Source organism: Primulina huaijiensis, chromosome 10, assembly GCF_012295235.1.
Source record: "Primulina huaijiensis isolate GDHJ02 chromosome 10, ASM1229523v2, whole genome shotgun sequence".
NCBI lineage: Eukaryota > Viridiplantae > Streptophyta > Magnoliopsida > Lamiales > Gesneriaceae > Primulina > Primulina huaijiensis.
This window is the reverse complement of record NC_133315.1, coordinates 4095923-4119741: the sequence shown is the minus strand read 5'-3', so window position 1 is coordinate 4119741 and position 23819 is coordinate 4095923. Positions and strand designations below refer to the sequence as shown.

At 34.9% G+C, this 23819-nt stretch overlaps 2 protein-coding genes across 9 annotated transcripts; one reads left to right on the top strand and one right to left on the bottom strand.

The window, feature by feature from the left end:
* Window positions 1–926: 926 nt before the first annotated feature.
* LOC140985749 (protein PHOSPHATE STARVATION RESPONSE 1-like) lies at window positions 927–7016 on the top strand. Of its 8 annotated transcripts, none has more exons than XM_073453662.1 (9): window positions 927–1227; window positions 1940–2024; window positions 2842–3442; window positions 3542–3746; window positions 3838–3914; window positions 3998–4037; window positions 5278–5332; window positions 6104–6173; window positions 6301–7016. In XM_073453662.1, exons 3-9 carry the CDS (start codon window positions 2852–2854, stop codon window positions 6676–6678), a joined length of 1416 nt encoding a protein of 471 aa, XP_073309763.1. In that variant the 5' UTR covers window positions 927–1227; window positions 1940–2024; window positions 2842–2851; the 3' UTR covers window positions 6679–7016. The 8 variants fall into 8 exon arrangements, with proteins under 8 accessions (XP_073309763.1, XP_073309761.1, XP_073309762.1 ...); XM_073453660.1 differs by having other exon boundaries at window positions 1888–2024; XM_073453659.1 differs by having other exon boundaries at window positions 931–1227; window positions 2774–3442.
* Window positions 7017–7324: 308 nt separating this feature from the next.
* LOC140986617 (uncharacterized) lies at window positions 7325–14022 on the bottom strand. The gene is made up of 4 exons (XM_073454922.1): window positions 13846–14022; window positions 12844–13074; window positions 8665–9734; window positions 7325–8195 (listed from the first exon to the last, which is right to left on the bottom strand). Exons 1-4 carry the CDS (start codon window positions 14020–14022, stop codon window positions 7325–7327), a joined length of 2349 nt encoding a protein of 782 aa, XP_073311023.1.
* Between the last annotated feature and the right edge of the window lie 9797 nt (window positions 14023–23819).

Here is a 23819-nt window from a genome sequence, read left to right as displayed (position 1 = left end):
TTTAATTATTTTGTTTAGGTTGATTTAATTTAGTGAAATTCGAATACAGTCTTTAGACTGACTAACAAGTCAATTTTACTAGACATATCTCTGATCCGACCCAATTAATGAAAAATATTATTTTTATGGTGAAAATTATATTTTCACCCAAATAAATCCGTGAGAGCGTCTCACAAAATACTTACTCATGATTTCATATTTTGAAAAAGAACTACTCTATAATTTTTAAAATATATATGAAAATGATACTAGATTGTTTATTCAATTCAAAATTAAGCTTAGGTTTTTACTCTTTTATAATTTATTTTCTTTTGAAAACAATAATTTAAGAAATAAATATAGTTCGTACAAATAGGGGTGATAATTCAGTTAATACGGTCAAAAATCGATTCAAATTAACGAAAACCGATTTAATCGAATTGTTGGAGGCTAACATAACCGAACCAAACCGATTTCTCACCAAAACCGAATTAAAATATGTTATTTCGACCGATAACCAAATTAACTGTTTTTTAAATTATATAGAAAATTAATAATTTAAATATTCTATTTTAAAAACAATAAAACACATCATTCATAAAAAAAATTAAAATAAAAATAATTATGTACAATATTAAATATAAAAATGTTATAAAAATATATGTAAAGCTTAATAAAAATAAACAACGTTGTTTATTTAATAATTCGGTTAATTCAGTTAATCGAATTTTTTTATTAAAATCGAAACCGAACTGAATTATCGATTTTTTAAAACTTCCAAACGAAATTACCGAATGAATTCGATTCGGTGAATTCGATTTTACCGAATTCTCGCAGAATCCAAATTACAAGAATCTTAATTTTTATAAATAACAATTTACTCTAAATAATAATAAGGTGGGGAAAAAGTCAAAGTGGCGTTTGTGTAGAAGGAAAAGCCAAATATCGATACGCTCCAAGCAACGCGCGTAACGCACACGAGCACCTGAAGAGGGAAAAGTTAAAAGCGTAGAGGCCAAATCCGAATAGAATACACGAAGCGGAGCAGTCGTCTCCATTCAATCCTTTTGGTCTCCGAATATCCGCACGAGCATGCAGGTGAAAGCACGCGCAACCACGTCGGCGTAGATAGCGTTTGCGTTATTCCTATCCGGTTGATATCGTGTGATTTTGGCTGAGACGTTGATTGCTCGATGATTCGTAGTGGAGAGATTCGATTCTCGATTGCTCTAGCTTTTGGGAATTTAGGTAAAAAAAAAAAAATTTAGGTCGTTGATTGGTTTCCTTTTGCCATGATTTGTTTTCTGGAGAATTTCCAATATGTTTTTGTGCATAATTTACGGGCTTTATCGATATCGTAATCATTTTTATGGTCTTGTGTTCATTGAGCTTGACTTTGAATTTCGATATTCATGATTGGATCAGTAGGCGTGCTTTTGTGCATGTCCTGTTGGTAGAATTTGTCTGTTCGTTTGTAATATGTTTTGGTTTGCGGCCTTCGGTTTTAATTTTCTCTTGATTGTCAAACTGATTTTATGTCATATATTTTGAGTTGATGTAATTTGAGGACGATCTCTAAAGGAGGGCTGAATTGAGCTGAAGGATAAAATTTAACGCTAGATACTAAGAAATTTATGAAAGTGGAGAGTGGAACTTTTAGTACATTTTAAAAATTAAATTTTAATCTGTCGTACTTGCCATTGTTGTTTATTGCCTTGTATTTCACCAAACATAGTAAAATTGTTGCATAACAGTGCTACAATATTGTATAAGCTAGGAGTTTTGTGATAAAGCCGATCTACAAACTTTGTAAATTTTTTAATCCGGGCACTGTCCTGCCAACCCATGGCTTGTTAACAGTTAGGTTCATAAATTCTCACGCTTACTTTGTTTTGCTTCTTGCTTCAGTTATGCTATTTGATATCTTTTAGACGACCTTGAGATAGCTGCCTTTTACCAGTTGTTTGAACGTCATCAACAGAGGAGGAATATTGTTTAAGTTGGTTTGTTTGCAAGCAGGGCTTCTGGACAAAGTGTCTTTATAGGTATTTATTTCTGCAGTTTTTCCTCTTTGAGATTTTCAGGGCTGGATTTCCTGAACAAAAAATCGGCAATAGCTTTGGGAACAAAAATTGTGCACCTTTTGAACTTCAGGACAATGCCATATGGATGTGATATTTGGATCTTTCATTTGTCACTATTAACTGTGAACGTGTCCTTTGCATGATAGAAGCAGTTAATAAATCCATTTTTAATATCTTACAGGTAGTTTTGAATAGAATGTTCTGGGACTGAGCCTGAGGGTAAACTTCACACTCGTTAAACTATGGTAAAAACACACAAAAAAACGTGTGTAGATTTTAGTTTTAAATAGAATGTTCTGGGATTGAGGGTAAACTTCACACCCATGAAACTGTGGTAAAAACACAAAAAAAAACATGTGTAGATTTTATCCAATGATTTGCATTGGATATTTAATGAACAAGTTATCTACAAAACTCGAGCAGCAAAAGCTCACATTTTGATATTCCCATGTGTAGACCACACAAGTTCAATTTTAGGTTTTCATATTGGCTTATTATCACCACTAAAATGCATATGACGAGCAGCCACTTAGAATTTAGAGCACATAGCGGTTGTATCTTGATTAGAGCAAAGATCTTGTTACTGCTACTTTTGATATGATTAAATGTGCATTGTGGTGAATTTTGCTTTGCATTTACTTTGACTAGAATCTTATGTAAAGTGATTTTTTACTCTAAGATGTATGTTTGATGGGTATACTTGCATATAGGTTAAATCGGTGACAGATAAAACTGAGTTGGTTCTGTTGGTTATATTGTAATTTCTGTTGTTTTCAAGCAAGCCAACAATGGAAACCAGACCAGCTTTATCGATTCAAAGACCGGGTGCTATACAAATGAATATTTGTGGGGCATCTGGGGCTCTGTCTTCGTCTTCACCTGTTCTTCCATCTCCCCTCACACAACAACGTTCAGGTGTTATTTCCCCACTATATTCCAACAGCGGGGTTGCTGGACATATGTTTTCTTCATCTTCAGGATTTTCTAGTGATCTTCATTTTTCATCGGTCCAACTACAAGAACAACATCCCCGGTCTCCTTTTGTTTCTCAATCAATAGATAGTGGGACATCAGTTTCATTGACACGTTCTGTTGATTCTGGAGTTTTTCAATCCGCTTCATCGAATCACAGAGAAAGCAATAGGTCTTGGTGTACGGATTCACTGCCTGATTTTCTTGATTTTCCATTAAGTTCGACTACCCCTAATAACCATCTTAATAGTAGTAACAACAATGGCATCGTGATTCCATCTGAGGATCTTGACAAACCAAATGATTGGCCTGATTGGGCTGATCAGCTTATCACCGACAATGATGCTTTGACATCTGATTGGAGTCAACTTCTTTCTGATGCAAGTGTTGCAGATCCAGAGCCTATGGTTGGTGTTATTCATCTTTGCATCAGTAACTTTTTATTCTACAGAGGCAGTGGATAATTGTGACATTCATTCTTCTTTGCTTTTTGTCTGCTGCTGCAGCTATCACAACATATTTCAGAAACCAATTTCCCGGTGCAGCAACCCCATGCATCTCAACAGCTTCCAGCAACTTCAGGAGATACTTGCAATGCTGCTGTTCAATCATCCTCTGCAAATTCTGCTTCAGCAAAGCAGCGAATGCGTTGGACACCAGAACTTCATGAGGGCTTCGTGGAGGCAGTCAACAAGCTGGGTGGAAGTGAAAGTAGGTTTACTCTTCTTCATCTTATGAAGGCAATCTTGTATAATATGCCCATTCTATTGCTCATGCCAATGAATTCTGATTTTTATCACAGGAGCTACTCCCAAAGGTGTCCTGAAGCTGATGAAAGTGGAAGGTTTGACCATTTACCATGTTAAAAGCCACCTACAGGTATGTGGATCAGCAAGTTTGCTTATTCTCAGACCTAAATTGATTGGACAACTTTGAAATGGAATATGATCTCTTGAACGCAGAAATACCGAACAGCAAGATACAAACCGGAGACAACAGAAGGTATGACATTGTTTATGTCTAATTCTTTGGTCCAATTTCTGTGTTCATCCTGTGAGTTATGTAATTTCATCAATTATCTTGTTCCAATAGCAAAATAAGTAGAAGAAATGTGAGGCAATGATAATTTGGGTAAAATGACATCGATGACTTGGGAGTAAAATTGTTTTTTACTCTCTTTATTTTAGCGGAGTCTTGGTTTCAAGTTAAAGATTTTGTGTCCCTCCCCCTGTTAGACCTGGCCACGGGCCGGTCCTTGTTGGACCCGGCGGGTCCCGACCCTTAACCGTAGATGGTTACTTGTCGGGTTGCAGACCCGGAGGGCTGTTAACCGTCGGGTCCGGGTCCGGGTAAGCCCATTTTTAATTTTTTTTAAAAAAAAAATTAAAATGGAAAAAATTGCACGTAAAAGACAAGTGAAAAAAAATCCTAATTATTATGTCCAAGTATTAGAAATAGTTAANGACTCTTTCTTGTCGATCTTCTTTGATTATAACAAAATAATATTGTTATTGCGTGCATTTTTTTTATTTTCTTGCACGTACTTAATCAATTTAAATTCCTAAATCTGAGCTACCGATGCGGAATTAGACATTCATCCATTTTATTTTTTTAAAAATATTACCAACCCGTTGGGTCGATGGGTTTTAGATCCGAAAATCGTTACCGGTCCGCATATGGACTGGCATGGGTCCGGGTCAAACCCGATGACCCGGTTAACCGGACCGTTGACCACTGGCCGAGGCCGGTTCGGGTCCGGGTCAAACCCGAACTATGACCAGGTCTACCCTTATCTCAGCATGTGTGCATCTGTGGTATATATCTTTAGTTCACTGGTATTCCATTTGTTGTTGGATTTCTAAAATTCAGCCTTTTTAATGTTTAATTGTTAGGTCCAGAATTCCAATAGTTCTTGAGCTGGTTTATGTACTTTCTTGTTTCATTTACAATATTATACTATCTATACATTCTTTCTCCTCACCAGCGGAAGGTTGCAAATTCTACAAGTTTATTTTAGTCATGATGATTCTTGATAAGATTTTTTCTGATTGGTACATATTTGCCGAATATTCTGTATCATCACCTTGATCTAGTTCACTTTGTAATGACAACAAGTACTTGTGTTCTATCCTATCATTGATGCTATGCTCCTCTTAACTATTCATGCTGTGAAGTCACCCTATGGGCCTACACAATGTACTTTTTTGTCATATCTTTATAATGCATTTTTTTCTGTCTGCAGAAGCAGAGAAAAAATTGACCACCATTGAAGAAATCTCGTATCTGGATTTAAAAACGTAAGTTTGATGGATCTTTGTAAAATTCTTCCGGCGAATCATGACTTTATTGTGTTTTGAATGCTTGTTTGTCTCTCACTTCCAATAATTTTTTTGTTAATGGAGGGTTGACAATGGCTAATTCTACCCAGATTACAATTAAATTGGGCAGAGTATTGTAGCTTGAATGGTGCAAACGGAGAGCTTAGTGTATCTGTGACAAAGTTTCTGAAAAGTCATATCCCTTTGTTTCTTTAGTACCCATGACCACCATTTCTGCGACTTTTTTTTTTTGATATTTTCAATTTTAATCCTAGATTTATTTGCACTATAAATATTATTTTGAATCGTGGGAATCACTCTAGGAATTTGTGTAAGGAAGAAGTGTGGTGATTGTTAGGTCGGCCTTGAAACCAGGATTCTCATTAGAATCCAGAGCACGATGAGAAGTCTGAAAAGAATGAAATCTTTGGCTAGAATTGAATGTCTGAAGTGAATGGAGGATGGTAATGATTTGGATCATATAGTTGGTTTACTGTTCTGACATCATTTCTATCAACCTACGGTTCTCTGTTGTGCTTAGCTTGCAGAATTATTCTCGATCATGTTGGCAATTGGTATTTTTATTTAAGGCAACATGTAAGGGCAATTTACAAGAACATTGTTGCTTCAGCTAGACAAAAAATTTGAAGTATAAAAAATAAAGCCAACATCTGGAAAAATTGTGTACCCGCATTTATTTCTTTCGTGGTTACTTTCTTACTATTACTTTTTTTTTCTTGTTTGGAGTAGAGGTATTGAGCTCACAGAAGCATTACGATTGCAAATGGAAGTCCAAAAGCGACTTCATGAACAACTCGAGGTATGGATTTGTGCTTCATTGAAAAATTTCAGAACTAGGAAATAAGTTTCGAGGTCTGCTCTAGCCACTTATGGTAATCGAAAGGCAGTGTACCTAAGATACTGATGCCTAATTATTCTTTCTGCAGATTCAAAGAAATTTACAACTTCGAATAGAAGAGCAAGGACGATATCTTCAGATGATGTTTGAGAAGCAGTGCAAGTCAGGCATGGACTTGATGAAAGGGGCTTCAGTCACCAGTGAGAACCCTTTAAAAGAATCGGCTGAAGCGTGCCAAAATTCTCTAGCAAATAATAATTTTGAAGTTGAATCCGTTAGTAGCAAAACCAAGCTAAGTAATGTTGCCACAGCATCTGGAAAAACTTCTCAGTTGGCAAAAGAGAAGCAAATCACATCAGAAACTACAGTTCTTGAAAATCTCGAGGAAGAAGATGCTGGTGCAGCTGATTCGCCATCATCAAAGCGTGTTAAGGTGCAAAGATATGAAAGGACAACCAATCCTTGAGCATAACTAGAGTAGGGAATAAGGAGACTCGAAGTTTCTGGTCCTTTATTATATCTATTTTATATGGGCTTTGACAAATGCAGGTATGAATCTTGGATTCCTTCTGAATGTGATCTTCTGACCTTGTTTTTAATGGGCAATGGGGAATTTTGATAGGGAAAAAAAGCAACTTTTCCCGCAAAATAACGATATTTAATAATTTAATTGTACATATTTTACGGTATGGATTAATCGCGTTTCATGGGCGATTACCCTTGAATTTGCATTTGAGCTGCAAACTCAGAACATGCCAGTTTTTAAGAGAACATTTTAATATGATAGCTCTGCGTTTGATTTAAGATTCCTAATGTTTCCTTCTATTATATCGTGTTTCTGCATCTTCTATAAGTTAAGATGATGCCTATGATTTTAGACTTAGGTGTTTCTTTTCATTTTTCTTTTTAAATCCTTTTGATTATGTCATAACATATTTTCTCTTAGTTAGTGAATCGGCGTACGCGTTACGAGCTTAAATTTTTTTCCTAATTAATTTGACCATGACACCAAATTTGTTTTTACTATTTATTATCCATATTCTTTTTTTTTTTGACGATGAAAACTCTTGTAATTTATTGAGAACGGAAAATGTCTTTTATTACAAGATCAATCAACCAAAAAAAAAAAGAACCACACTCCCAAACAAAAGGGGAATGAGACGAAGAAGCAAAAGATGCAATGGCGTGAGCAACACAATTCTGCTCAGAGTGGGACTTCCATGAAGAGTCAGAAGTCGTCTGATATCTAGTGCTAGGGCTCCGGCATAACTGAGGTTCTCTTCTTCCCCCAAGACTGCTTGCACGGCGAGAAGAGAGTCCGATGAGATATGATGAAGTCGGAGATTATGTGTTCTGGACATGTTGAGCCCTTTTAATATAGCGAGAAGCTCAGCATACAAGACAGATGAGGGCTTCTCGATTTTGTTTCCAAAAACTAGTACCGGTTGTCCCTCATGATTACGGATTACACGGCCAATTGAATATCTATGCGTGTGCTCATTATAACATGCGTCAACATCCATCCGGAGAGAGCGCATAGGCGGGGCCATCCAGGCTATCGGAGCACACAATGGGTTACGGGCAGGAGAAATCCTCAAAGCTCGACGAGATTCCTGGAAGTCGTGTAGAAGACCGTCACACCACTCTATATTGATAGCAGAATGACAATCTCCGTGGATGTGATTGATACGAAGTCTCTCACTCCAAATCGCCCAAGCACGCATCACAAATGCTTCAAATTCATGAATACTCAGCTTTTCTTTCATCCAAAGGGAAATATCTATCACATCCAGATGACATGATAACTTTAGAATCGGCCAAATAACCGGGCAAATGAAAAGAGCATGGACAGTAGAATCACAAGGTTGGCGACATAATGGACATTCTCCAAGAACCGGGACATGATGTGCCCTTAAATTCTGCTCCGTCGGGATAATGTTATGCATAACCCGCCACCAAAAAATACGAACCTTCGGAGGAATACTAATTGACCAAATAAAGCGCCACCATTCAATGGAGTGATTACCCGAGCTCGAGGGAGGAGAATAAAAGAAGCCAATCGCCGCTTTATAACCGTCACGGACTGAATATTTACCCTTCGGATCGTATGCACAAAACCGAAAATCCTCCTTTTGATATTGGGAGAGAGGGATAGCCAAAATGTTCTTAACAAGATGGGGGAGGGAAGAGATTGTGGATTAGAGGTTCATTCCAAGACTCCCCATCGAGGAGGGTACTAACTGTAGCAAAGTGTTCCGACTCAGGAGGATGGGGCACACAATCTCGTGTCCCTGGAATCCAACGCTCTCCAAAAGTAGGAATTTTCGAGCCATCTCTCACTTTCCAACACAACCCCTTTTCCAGAAGTGGTCTACTCCATAATATCTATCTCCAAATGTAAGAAGGATTACTTCCAAGGGAGGCATTCATAATATCTTGATGACGAAAATACCTTGCTTTCAGGATTCGTGCAACCAAAGAACCTGGCTTAGTAGTAACACGCCAAACCTGCTTAGCCATCAACGCTCTATTGAATGTCTCAAGATGTCGAAAGCCCAACCCGCCCTGGCATTTCGGATTGCAAAGATCACTCCATTTTTTCCAGTGAAGGCGCCTCTTCCCTTCCTCCTTACCCCACCAGAAGTTAGCACATTCTCGCTCAATCTCCTCGCAAATAGATTTCGGGATTCGAAAACATGACATAGCATATGTGGGAATGGCATGAAGAACAGATTTAATCAGGGTTTCCTTGCCTCCGACAGAAAAGAATTTATTTCCCCATCCTTGGATTCTCTGCACAATCCTTTCAACCAAGTAACGAAATTGTATCTTTTTGCTTCTACATGAGGCGACAGGAAGGCCTAAATACACATCATGTCCCTGCACTACTGGAATAGCCAGAGCAGATTTTATTTGATCACACACCTGTTCATTAGTGTTAGGACTGAATAACAATGAAGATTTCTCAAAATTGATAAGTTGACCTGAGGCTCTTTCATATAACTCAAGACAATTACGAACCACCATGCAGTCCTCCAATGTCGCCCTGAAGAATAGAAGACTGTCATCAGCAAAAAATAAATGGGAGATAGACGGGCAAGATGGAGCAATCCGCACCCCAGATAAGAGCCGACGGTTTTCTAGAGATATGAGAGCCGAGGATAGGCCATGAGCACACAAGACAAAAAGGTAAGGAGATAGCGGATCTCCTTGTCTCAACCCTCTACTAGGAGAAATATTCCCAACCAGCTCTCCATTTAAGGAAAAAGAATATCTAACAGAGGTCACACACCGCATAATCTTTTCAACCCAAGCCGGAGCAAATCCCAGCCGAATCATCATTTCTTCAAGAAAGCACCATTCAACTCGATCATAAGCTTTACTCATGTCAAGCTTTAACGCTGCATAACCTTTCTGCCCTTTTTTTCGATTTTTGATCCAATGCAAAGTCTCGAAACTCAGAATAATGTTATCAGAGATGAGTCGTCCTGGTATAAACGCACTTTGGAACTCATTCACGGTCTGTTGAAGAATAGGACTGAGTCTGTTCGTCAGTGCTCTGGTAATGATTTTATAGCAGACATTACAAAAGACTGATAGGCCTGAAATCTTTCAAAGTCATAGGGTTTTTATTTTCGGAATAAGTGTATAGTAGTATCATTCCAATCCTCAGAAAGAGTACTTTTTAAATTATTTGTTCTGTCCGGTGTCAAAATTACAGGAGTGCTTTTAATAATATATACTGCCTTTTGCATACGTGCATGCATGTAAATTTTTTTTAGAATATGTAGATATTATATTAAAATTAGAAAAATAAAAAATTGTTTTTTATAATACTTTTTGATATCATTGATTATATAATCATTTAAAAATAGTATACATTTTTTAAAAAATATTTTCATTAGTAAAATAAGAAACATTAAAAATGGTTTTTCAAAATACATATTTTATTAAGAAAATAATTTTTTTATAGTATTTTTAAAACTAAAAATGGAATGTTCTGTAATTTAAGAAGATAATATTTTTTGTTCATAAAAAAATATCATGATATCAAAATTTAATTATTTTATACGTCTCTCAATCGCTTTGGAATAATTATTCAAATATGATAATTTTTGTAATTTTCAAATTAATGATTTACTTTATAAATTTTTTAAAATTAGGATCGATATGATCATCTAGTCTAAAAATTTAAAATTACAGAAAAAATATATAAATATTTTTAGAAATTTAAAATATTTTTGAAAGTGGAAAAGTTATGTTAGTTATAAATAAGTTACAAATTTTCTAAAATAATTTTTATGATATTTTTTATTACATAAAAATTGAGAATTTTGTAATCCGATAGTTATATTTTTGTCTGTTAAAAACACGTGACACAAAAACACCTAAAGTAATTTACTCTTGGACCCTAATGCTAAAATCATTTGGTTAAACCGTGCAATTCCATTTCGTCTGTATCTATTTTATATTATCTAGACGATTTTACATCGATTTATTTATTGATTCTTTTTAAATTCGATTAGTATCATAAAGTGATGGAAAATTAATTTATAAGTTGCTCATTGTAAATAATCCCACAATCCAAAACTTGACAAAAATTTGTGCGAGACAGTCTCACGGGTCGTATTTTGTGAGAAAGATCTCTTATTTGAGTCATCCATGAAAAAATATTACTTTTTATGCCAAGAGTATTACTTTTATTGTGAATATCGGTAGGGTTGACCCATCTCACAGATAAAAATTCGTGAGACCGTATCACAAAAGACCTACTCCCAAAACATACACACGTGTTTCAATATTTAAACAAAATTTTCATTAACAGTCTCTTTACATGTATTATTTGCTTATAAAATTAAAATAATTGTCTAAACATGATAATTTTTATTATTTTTAAATGAATAATTTTTTCAAGTGATATAATCATTTAAAAATTAATAATATAGACAAAGATAAATAANATTAATAATATAGACAAAGATAAATAAATAAAATTAAAAAGAATTTTAAACATAGACAAGATATTTTAGTTATAGATAAATAACAAATTTGCTAAAATAGATTGTTAGGATATTTTTTATTAAATAAAATTTGAATATTTTTTGTAATTTGATATGGTATTTTTTGTATTTAAAAAATGTTACACAAAACACTAAAATAATTAATTAGTCTAAGATCTTCATGCTTTATAATATTATTTGTAATTATAATTATTATATCAAATAAATTTAATTAGCAAGCCAAATAACACTGCTTTAATCTCATAAAAATTTTTTTTTTCTTGAAAACAAAAATTCTGTGGATAATATGATTCAGACTGCGTTCAGTTTGAGTCAAATAACACTTGAAAAACGTAATAGAATTCCTAAACCCTCCAAAAGTGCAAGATTTCAAAGTATCCAAATTTTAATAGGAGTTCACTTCTTTGACCTATAAATTTAACATCATACCCATATTATCTTGAGGCAAAAACTTGTATGAGACGGTCTCATGGGTCGTATTTTGTGAGACGAATCTCTTATTTATGTCATCCATGAAAAAATATTACTTTTTATGCTAAGAATATACTTTTTATTGTGAATATCGGTAGGGTTGACCCGTCTCACAGATAAAGATTCGTGAGACTGTCTCACAAGATACCTATTCTTACCTTGATTAAAATATTACTCGAATAACTACTTTATTTCCTTCTCGTGAACCACCTTGCTCTCATCACCATTTGGTTTCTTTTTTGTTATGCTTCACTACCGACTAATGCTCATCCTTTGAAGATTTTCAAGTTTGACCGGATATATCAATTCGGTCTGACGCTGGAAATTTGATACACGATATACCACTACTATATATGCATATATAAAAGATAAACGAATCAAGAAAATACAATTTTACGAAGATATAATTAATATTACTTGACCTTAACTTTACATAAAAAAAAAAAACTTAATGTTTCTTGACATGCTACATGTACAATGAGATTTGTACAATAATTCTTATAACACAAAAAATCGATATAAAAATTCAACTTATCAAAGATATAATGTCAAATTCAACACAAAATCTCATGGGATAATAGCAAATTCTCATGATATAATTATTGTAAATATCTATATATGAAATAATTGTTGTACCTTTAACATGTTCTAATTATTATTTTATCCAAGGTATTTGATTTTTGGTAGATTTTATTTTGTTTTCAAGAAATATCGCAATATCCATGATCTTGTTCTTTTTGTGAAGCTATGGCCACTGGTCTTCCATTGCTTTCACCTTACAAAGACACAACATTAGACAGGGACAAATCGAGAATTAAAGTTCGGGGGCTTGAACTAAATATAATAAGTTGTATATTATTAACAAAAAAAGACATTACATTACACTGTTCAACAAAGTTGGGCCCTACGAGATTTTGAAACATAAAATTCATCTATAATATAATCTACATCTACGTGTTTAGCTAAATCTCGTTTAATTTACAGTGTTAAATAATCAACAAGAAAGTGATACTTTATTTTATTGTGAAGTGATGTCTTCACATGATTCATTGTTAAAAAAAACTCGCTCAGTAGTGGGTGTAGACACAGATGCACAATCTCCTTCTTGACATTTGACAACTCAACGGATTGTGAACAACCGGTTTCAGTTTTTTGTCATTCATAGGATCAGTTCGCTTAGCCTTAGCTTCCTCAAAGGATAGTGAAAGCTTGCGGTATTCATTCACCATGTCATGCAAAGTTGAAATAAGTTCTTCACGTGTAATGTCAGTAGTGCTAAAATCAAAGACCTGCTCACTGCTAGATTCCATCTCCACATCATTAGCTGTGAGGTATTTTACATCTTCTTTACCACTAAAGATGTTTGAGCTCTAAGTTTTTGATGCTTCACTGTCAGTTTTAGCCCATTTGGATTTGCTCTCTTCAGCTACTAGGACTTCGTTCTTTTTTCTGAATGATTTCTTGTCATCCTTAGACCTTTTCATGTGTTCGAAAGGCTTCTTTCCCTACTCAACTGATATTCTACGGTCCTTCTTCGGCTTGGGACAGTCGGCTATGTAGTAACCAGTCTTTCCACAGTTATAGCACGCATTTGGTTCATCTTTTGATTCATTCATGTGTAATGCTTTTGGAATGATCATTGGCTCTTTCTCATGAACCTTCCAAATTTTCTTACGAACAATGACATCGCTTCATTGCTCAGCTGTTCAGCTGTCTTCTCAACTAAACTGTTGGCTCCAGTTTTAGAGCACTGAGAGCAGTTGTAACTGGTGGGACTATTGGTTCACCCTATTTGTTTGCATTTCAAATTCATAGGCTTTTAGGTCTGCAAAAAAATCATGTTGTTCCACCTTGTTGAGATCTTTTTATTCTCGCATGGCCATACTTTGACATCTCATTCTTTGGGAAGGCCTCACATTACCTTCATAGCAGCTTATTTGTTTGAATACACTTTTTTCAGTGCATTCAATTAATTTATGATGCTGCTCATCCTTTCATAAAACTCGTTCATTGACTCTCCAGCCTTCATTTTGATATTATCAAATTTTTGTACGGTGACTGAGAGTTTGTTCTTTTTGGTTTGCTCATTTTCTTCGCATAACTGGATCAGTTTCTCTCAAATTTCTTTGGCAATTTTTCACCATCTTGATCTTGCTGAATGTGTTTTTATCCAGTGTTTTGTAGAGAATATCCTTGGCAACATTATCCAAGTTTGCCTTTATTTTATCTTCAGCAGTCCACTCTTCATGAGGTTTTTCAATATGATGAGGTGCTCCATCAGTTAGAGCAATAGCTGTATTTGCTTTCATAATTTTCATTGGTCTGTCAATTAGGATGTACCACATATCATCATCATGTGTAGTTAAATGAGCCTGCATTCTGATTTTTCAATCATCGAATTCTTCTATTGAGAATATAGTGATTTTGTTGAAGAAAGACATGATTATCAGATTTGAGTGTTTGGAAATATTCAAGACAGGATCAGCCGCTCTAATACCACTTGTTATGATTAGTTAATAAGGGTAAAGTGTTTAGAAGGAGGTTGAATAAACACTTTGGCTTTTTGAAATCTTTTCGGATATAAATCAATTCTTTGAGAAAATGATTCTGAAAATCTTGTATGTCAATATCGATCAGTTAACTAATAATAGTGTAGAATCAAACTAAATGATAGATTGAATATTTTAGCTAGGCTACTGTGATGAATGAATGAACAATAGATTTAAACACATGGATTTTTGTGGATGTGCAGAGATTTCAAATGCTCATACGTCACCCCTATAGGTTTTTCTCTAAAAAACTTTGATTTATTAAAACGAACTGTAATAATCCACTTCAGTTGGACTTATACAATGTCAAACTGAAACTCTTAGTTTCTACTACTTTTCAGTGGATAACTGAATAGCTCTAATAAGTAGCATGAATACTACGAATAAATACAATGAAGCAAGACCTAAATTGTGCGATTTGTAAACTGAATAATACTTAAGAATGCATCAAAACTGATAGTTGTTCGTGAATAGTTCGTTCACTGTGTATCAACCTCCTTCAATTGAATTCATCAGCTATATATACTCTTCGATTCCAACGGTCACATTGAATGCATTTAATTATTAATATCCATTGAATCGTCATTTCTAACAGAGGTACGATGTATCAGACTGTTCTGCTTTGGTATGGACGTCAGTTTGTCTGCTGAGATTCAAATTTTAACCAATAACGTGACTAACTGATCAGAAGTCAAACTGGTCGACTGATCAATTCAGCTGGACTACTTTAGTTCAACTGATGTCTTATTTCAGTTCGAACACTTCGGTTCAGTTAGGTCATTCTAGTTCATTTTTGCAAGGTCTTTAGTTGTGATCTTCAATCTGTTTCACGAACTTCAAATCATCAATTTTACGACTTATTTATACTTATAATAACTTTAGTGTATTTACTTCAGTTCTTAATTCATTTCAGTCCGATAAGTCTTCTTAGTCTTTGATATCAGTTACAATAATCCAGTTGCGTCAGTTCAATTTAGTTCTTCAGTTCTTTTACCAATTTTTCTGTCGAACTTTGAAGCTCATAAATTCCAACAACAAATATAGTAAATGATTGAGATTTGCACTTCACTTCGATATTTTGGGGGTAGTTTCTAGAAAGTGTTAGGGAATACTATGAACTTGAGCACCACATATCATCCAGACACGGACGAGAAGTTCGAGAGAACGATTCATACATCGGAGGAAATGCTATGGGCTTGTGCTATGGATTTCGGGTCAGCATGACATGATCACCAACCATACACTACAAGAAAAAAGGCCTACGACAACGGTTTTTTCCCGTTGTCGTAGGCCTTTTAAAACCGTTGTTAGAAGCCCTGTGGTTAAAGGGTGTGCTCAAAGACAACGGTGAAAAACCGTTGTCGTAGACGTCTAAAGACGAGGGTGAAAAACCATTGTCGTAGGTATATAAAACCGTTGTTAAAGGTCATGTGGTTAAAGAATTCGTTAAAAGACAACGGTGGGAGAGTGTTGTGGTAGTTACAATTTGCGACGGTTTGTAAAAAACCGTCACATATTAAATAGCGACGGACATCATCGTTAACCATCGCTAAAATTAGCGACGGTGGTAATTTAAACTGTCGCTAAATAGCGACGGTTTTATACACCGTCGCTACATTTAGCGACGGTTAACGATGAACTTCGTCGCTAATTTTAGCGACTGTTTTGTATGATTTCCGTCGCTAATTTATGCAGTAAAATAAAAAAAAAATTCATTTTTAATATTTTAATAAATATAAAAAAACTTACAATCTAATATGCAAACTATATTTTTGATTTATCGTCGAAAATACTATATTTTTTATTTTAAAAATTTATTAAATTTTAAAGAGAAAATCGAAACTAAAATTGTGTAAGGGAGAAAAATTTTAAGTGTTGTGAAGTGGTATGGTAGAAAATGGACCGAGGGTTGGGATATTTATAGACAGTTTGCGACAGTTTTGACTTTAACCGTCGCAAATTGCGACGGTTAATTTTCTAACTGTCGCCGATTTAAATTTGCGACGCTTTTACAAGAACTGTCGCTATATTTAGCGACGGATATTAAAAAACCGTCGCTAAATATAGCGACTTTTAGGTATAAACCGTCGCTGATTTAAGATTAGCGACGGTATTACCAAAACTGTCGCTAAAAGTAGCGACGATTAAAAACGACCGTCGCTAAATTTAGCGACAGTTATTGTAAAACCGTCGCTATATTTACATTGGCGACGGTTTTACTTTAAACCGTCGCTACATTTTGCGACGGTATACATTAACCGTCGCAACATTTAAATTAAGGACGGTATAGTATAACCGTCGCTAATTTAGCGACAGATTTAACTTAAACGGTCGCAAAACCAGTTGAAACACAACGGTTTTTTATAAACTGTTGTCGTAGCTAAAAAAAACGCTAATAGACAACAGTTTTAAAACCGTTGTCGTAGCTCAAAAAAAAGACGCTCATAGACAACAGTTTTTAAAAACCGTTGTCGTAGTCAAAAATAAAACGCTCATAGACAACGGTTTTTAAAAACCGTTGTCGTAGATATATCAAAGACAACGGTTTTAAAGAAACTGTTGTCTTTGAGTGGATTTTTTTAGGCTACGACAACGGTTTTTATTAAAACCGTTGTTAAAGGTAAAAAGACAACGGTTTTAATAAAAACCGTTGTCGTAGATGTGTTGTTAAAGCTAATTTTTCTTGTAGTGATATGTGAAATTCGAGAAAACAACAACTATCACAACATTATTTAAATGACACTATTTGAAGCGTTGTATGGAAGACGATATCGTACCATATTGTTCTGGGATGAAATCAGAGAACGACAAGTGGAAGGACCAGAGCTAGTGCAACAATAATTGAAAATTTTTGATCTGATTAAGAAAATGATCAAAACTGCACAAGATCGTTAAGCTAATTATGTGAATGCCAAACGGAGACCACCATAGTTTTATCTAGGAGAGAAAGTGTTCCTGAAAGTTTTGCCTTTCAGAAGAATGATGTTGTAACGCCTAGATTTGATGACTCTCTTCACTATACAAAATCGGGTCTTTCAACATTCTTATGTCATCACGCAGACGATTGTTGAAAAAACTTCTCAATGGGTCATCTATCCCATAATTGCTTCAAGTCAAGCACACAATTTTGGAGTTTTTAGTGATGAGCTAATGAAAATAAGATCTGCCTTGTTGATTTGAGTAGTATCTCTCAAGTTTTTTATGCCTCTCATTCTGGTATGGATCAGTTCATTCATACTCCCCGTCTCCCAGTCATTGGTGGGGTTTCTATTTTAGGCATTAACGACTCTTATTACGGACCATGTACCGCCTTAAGATCTTTGGTTCCAGGTGTCACATGCCCACCAACTTCCGCTCGGTTCGTTCCCGAACCACACTGTTCTAGGAGATATCTGGTTATGATACCACTTGTAATGTTCTAGATTCGAGTACTGTCCTTACTGTATAAACATAGGTCTTTTTAGCGTGCATATGTCCTCACACGCACCATAAGAATACTTCCTAGGGATCACTCAACTAGAATTTTCTCAAGTCAAACACGCTTAACATTGGAATTTTTAAATGATCAGCACTCGAAAAGAAGATGCAGCTTGTTGATATGAGTAGTATGTATCAAATCTTTTATACCTCTTAGTCCGGTATGGATCGGTTTATTCATTTTCCCCGTAGCCTAGTCATGGGTGGAGTTTCCATATTTCAGGTATTAACCACCCATACTGTTGGCCATGGACCTCCTTAGGATCTTTGGCTCCGTTACAGATGTGATTCGGACTCAAGGGAAGTTGACTCCGAGGTTCATCAGGTCGTTTGAAATTCTCGAAGCTGTTGGGAATTTGGCCTACCGACTAACCTTACCGACGTATCTGTCCAACATAGACAATGTGTTCCATGTATCCTAGCTGTGGCGATACGTAGTAGACGAGTCACATGTTCTGCATCTATAAGAAGTACAACTTTAAGATAATATATCATACGTTGAACAATCGCTCAAGAGTTTGAACAAGGAATAAAAGATTCTCAGAAACAAGCTTGTTTTGCTTGCCTCAGTGACAAATATGAGGGACAAAAAAAGAAACTTGGGAGCTAGATAACTATATGAACTCGGATTACCTGCATTTGTTTAAATTTTTTTTAACTATTTCTAGTTTTAATTAGTTTACCCAGTTGATTTTGAGGACAAGATATTTTTTAGGGAGGGAGAATATAATAACCTGATACTTAAAAAAATCAGCGGATTCGGAGACTGAAGGATGGTTCAGAACTATTGGTCGGTTCGGAGCTTTCAAACCCACGCAGCCAGCAAAAAATTAACACGTATATAAGCATCGTCACGTAAGAGTTCGAACCTTTCGAACCAAGGATGGATCTTTAAATATTCACCGTCCGATGAGGTGTCAAGGTGAGAATGACACGTGCATGCCGAAGCTCGTTCTAAGCTTCTGAACTTAGCCTATAACTAGGGAACTCGGAATTCATTTTCAATACACACCAATTACAAGTTTCTCTCAATTTCAAATGAAAATCTATGATTTTACAGCTTCCCTTGAAGGCTCAAAAATTTAGTACACTTAGAGATCGAGAGACGAGGCTATCATCGCCAAAGGGGCTATCAACAGATGAAGGTATGATCTGAGAGCCTTAGTATTAATTACATGATTGTAAGGAAGTTATAAAGCGTGAATATTAAGCGATATTAGTGTTGGTTTTGATGTTTAGGATTAGTTAGTACAGACATAGTAATCTCAAGACAATTAAAGGTACGTAAGTACTGATTGAGAAATCCAGCTGAGTTTGCATTCTTATGTGTTATATTTTACTTTTCGTATGATACATTTTTATTTGTCGTGTTTTAATGCGGTATTTGTTTATCATGTTGAGCCAGTATATTCCTTGAGATAAGTCTTGTTATAGTAAGGTCGCTAAACGTTATTTTATTGGATGATCGCATATCGTGAATCATCCACTGACTCTACGAACTAGCATGTTATGATGACCCATGACATTTTAGGTCCATGATCTTGATTGAGTATGGGAATCATCAAATTATTCGACGAAGCAGTGTACTAAACAATTAGGTGCCTTGACACAGACTGAGCATGAATTTCAAGTTTATGCCTAATCACCAATTCATGATTCATGCATGCACACATAGGTTTTTATACTCATACATTATGTACTGGGAGATTAAGTCGCTCATGTCCTTAATTTTATCTTGAACACCATATTTCCATGGGGTAGGTCTCATGCTGGACCGACCAAGCGACGTAGGCTAATGGAGATAAGTGCTTTCTGAGTAGATTCACCAGTTATTTAGTTGTTTTATTCAGGATTTTTGCAGACATTCGATTTGGTTGTATAATTTATTCAAGTTTTACCGTTTGTATTTGCGGAGAGAATATGGGTTATGTTGGTATATTTTCAATGCTTTATTATTCTCTCTATTCATGAATTCAGGATCTGATTATGCTTAATTAAGTTATTATCTTGCATGCTAGAAATTGTTTAATATAGACGTTCTAGGTAAGGGCCAGCTACAATAATAGTCTAGGATTGACCTACCGGTGAGATAAAATCTGAGGCTTGTTCTTCCCAGCGGGATAAGAATAACTAGGACTAAAATCGTTAAATCCGAGAAGAACCCAGGGAAGTGAGTTGAGCCATTGGAAAATATAAAAAATATGAGTTTTTGTTTAGTTTGGAGAGGTTAAAGTAGGTTGATAATTTCTTGAGATATGGGTGCTTTTGAGCACATTCATTGCTTTGAGGTATAATGACAACTCCAATACTGATAGCAAGATTTATTTATAGAGTTGACGATCTTGAAATTCATTTTACCAATAGAAGCAAAAAGAGCGGTGATATGTTGAATTATCTGAACAACATAGATGATTGTTACCAAACACTTATGTTGTTTATAGAATTTTGTTGATCATATACTAGTTACAGTTGCATCTACATAAATGAGTTTATCCAAGTTGAAGTTGATCAAGACCTACCTCCTCCGATCAATTATGTTATGTTATAGGGATGACAATGGGTCGGCCGGGTTCGGGTAGGATTCCACATCCCTATTTATTATATTCATCCTCATCCTCAAATTTGAAATGTTTCGAGTAAGCTATAGATATTTACTAAATTATTAAGAAAAGTAAGGGAAAAAATATAAAAATTGGAAGATTAGATATTATAGAAAAAAAACAAAATATTAGAGACAGTTTATCCTAACATCGTTATCCAACACAAANCCGCCTCGGTCCCCATACTAGAAAATCATCAAACTCGATTATCCATTTATTTTATCGGATAAAATTTCGCACTACCCTCTTCCATTTGGGTCGGGTATCGAATTCTTCGTAGGGTTCGAAGAAAATTGTCATCTCTATTGTGTTACAAGAAAGATTGAATGTATTAACTATGTTATGATCAATAGAGAAAAAAAATAGTTTAAGATCTTGAAAATTCAAACTTAGTTGATACTTTCGATGTTAAAACAGCGAGATGAGTTGTGTTTAAGTTATTATTTAAAATGTTTTAACCTTAATATTTATGTTTATTAAAAAAAAATGTATTAATAACAAAGTTTTGAACCTATTATTTTAGGGGCAAATTTTTTCAAACTCTATTCAGCACATAAAATTTCACATAAACACTTTTTGAGCACAACAAAAAACAATAAGATTTTGACGATTTTTCTATTGAATTATGTTTCTTTACATAGATTCGTGACCTGAAAATTTGATAAACTACACCATGGATTCCACACCTAGATGTCCAATCCAACTGAAAAAAATTCCTAAGCATACACTATTAATATTTCGAATTGTTCCCAGTATTTTAGATATTTCGAATTCCATTTGGCTACCAAATAATGAAAAATTGTCATATATTAAATTAAAATGGTGCACATTTACAAACAAAAAATATAAATTTCACTGAGTGCACATTCCAACTACACGCAATCAAACAATTACAACTCTTAGAGGAAAAAAATTAATAATAGTTATAATTAGGGAAAATTATATTTTTCCTCCTATATATTTACCACTTTGCATTTGTGATCATCTATATTGTCAAATTTCATTATTAGTTAAATATATTTGTTTTTATTTTTTGGGAAATTTTAGTCTTTTTTGGACGTGACTATGATGTGGGCCTGACGTGATTATGATGTGTACAGTTCCGCATCAACACTTCTGATAAAAATGATAAAAATTTTCAAAAAAATGAAAATACAGCACTAAAACTAAAATTTAACAATATATGTAATCAAAGTCTGCAAAAATTTAATATTAGAACTAAAAATTCAGTTTATTATTATTATTTTTAACGAAATCAGGTAACTGGACAGTTCACAATGTCAAGTATTGATTCTAAGCAATTACACATGTTTGCATATATATAAAATTGCTAATAAAAAATTGCATCTACTTCCATGATGTTTGTCATAATAACAAAAAACACAATCTTGCTATATTTAAATATTATATATCTGCCTTGAGGTTTTTGAAAGTTAACAAAGAAATATGATATCTTCTAACATTATATCTACTAATTTCATGTTTGTATTTTTCTTACATTTTACCCTTTTAAAATGTAAGATAAATACAAACCTAATAGTGTAAAATGTAAGATAAATATTAACTTGCCGAACGTTTTATAATTTTATAAGCTATTGGATTCATTTTTAGTTTGTAATAAATATATATAACATTTAAAAATAGTTGGACATTTTATAATTTTGCCAAATTTGAAAGGAGATACATGTAATTATCCGAAAGAAAACACGTGGATGATCAGTTCTTGAAAAGTTTGAGACAATGTCCATGATCGAGGTTTCTGCTCCAAAACTTTTCTTAATACTTGGCGTACGTGAAAAGTCTATTGCTTAAAATAACTGCTTAAATATTTTTTCTTTAAAAAGCTCTTTTCGAAAATACTCAAACACATGTATGCAATAAAAGCAGTCAATCATGCATTTTAAAAAGTCTTTCAACCATTGAATAAAAATAACTGCAGTTAATGAATAAATCTCCTAGTTTACTGTTTCAAAAGAACTCAACGTTTGTTAAAATCATCAACATATAAAGAGATGCAAAACCATTTAAAATATTGTTTACACCCATGGCTCATGATAATAATATGCGGAAGAATGCAAGGTCCTCGGGTTAACATGTGCACCCCCAGCTCATCCTACTCAGTCTTCAACGCTTCCAGTCTCCTCATCGACAAACTGCTCACCTGCACCATTCACACCTAGTTAGTCTAAAGACTCAACACACCTGAACCGATGATAGCAAGTACATATACATCACATGCAACAGTAAAAAGTATTGTAATTAAAAATACCTTCCATGATATTAAAAACATGAGCTTAAACATAATGTGTCAAATCATAAACATGTCCATAACATATCTCATCATGTCAATATATACGTGTTCTTTTTCTTTATTTGAATTCAGATCATTAGTTGTGACTTTCGTATCAGCTCTAGTCGATGGATCCATCTACGTATAACCGCGGTACCCGGCGGCGGGGACATCAGCGACAGTATTACCCATCCACTGCGTCTTGGTCTTATATGTTCGTGTTCGTATTAGTCACAACCAACTCTCAACTTTCAAAATATATTATCACATTCATCACTAATAAAAAAATCATGCATATACGTACATTTTCTTAAACCAAGCATGCAATTTTCATAAAAATTCATATTCATAATATCAAATACATTTTAAACATGCAATTTAGTGTTCAAGACGCTGTCACGACTGCTAACATGACCCGGGTGCAAAATGATCATTTTGCCCCTAGAAACCTTAATTGACCATTTTACCCCTGGACCTCAAAACTTCAACCTGAATCCAACCAAACTCCTTAAAACACTTCAAAACACATTTATAATCATTTCCTAGAAGTAACCTCGAGCATGTTTCATAACTTATACGATTTGTTTTAAAATTTAGATCGGGGTCTCGGTTTTAACCCGAATCAATCCGAAACTTAATTAAACTTTCCCAAATTTTAACCACCACTTATTCACACCCTACCGGCCTCTAAACAACAGAATTCCATCCGTTTTGAACCCCTTAAAACCTGCTGCTACCTGCTGGAATTTTGTGCACGTTACAACCTACAAACCCTAATGCACTAAACCCTTCAACTCTCGATCCTAGACCTAACGAACTCGAACCAGCCTTGATACAATGTTACCTAGGACCAAGATCAGGCCCTGGACTCCCTCCTGGACCATACCTACCCATGCCTACTTCCCATGCATCCGGCCATACATGAACCGCTCGAAAACAAGTTCAAACTCAACCCTACTCGATTCATGCGCTTCGACCGACTATTAGATCATGACCAGCCACTGTTGAGCCTTCCTAGACCATGTCTCAGCCCCCTTAGGGACTGCATCGTGGCTTGGTTCGACTCCCCTATAGTCGGTCCCTTCCATAGGCCCGAACTAGCCCAAGCACCAACAATAAACCCTAGACTCGATCGAATCTCACCAAGGTTCAACCGATTCTCGACTCCAGCCCCTTGACACCTTAACTCTCGACATGTA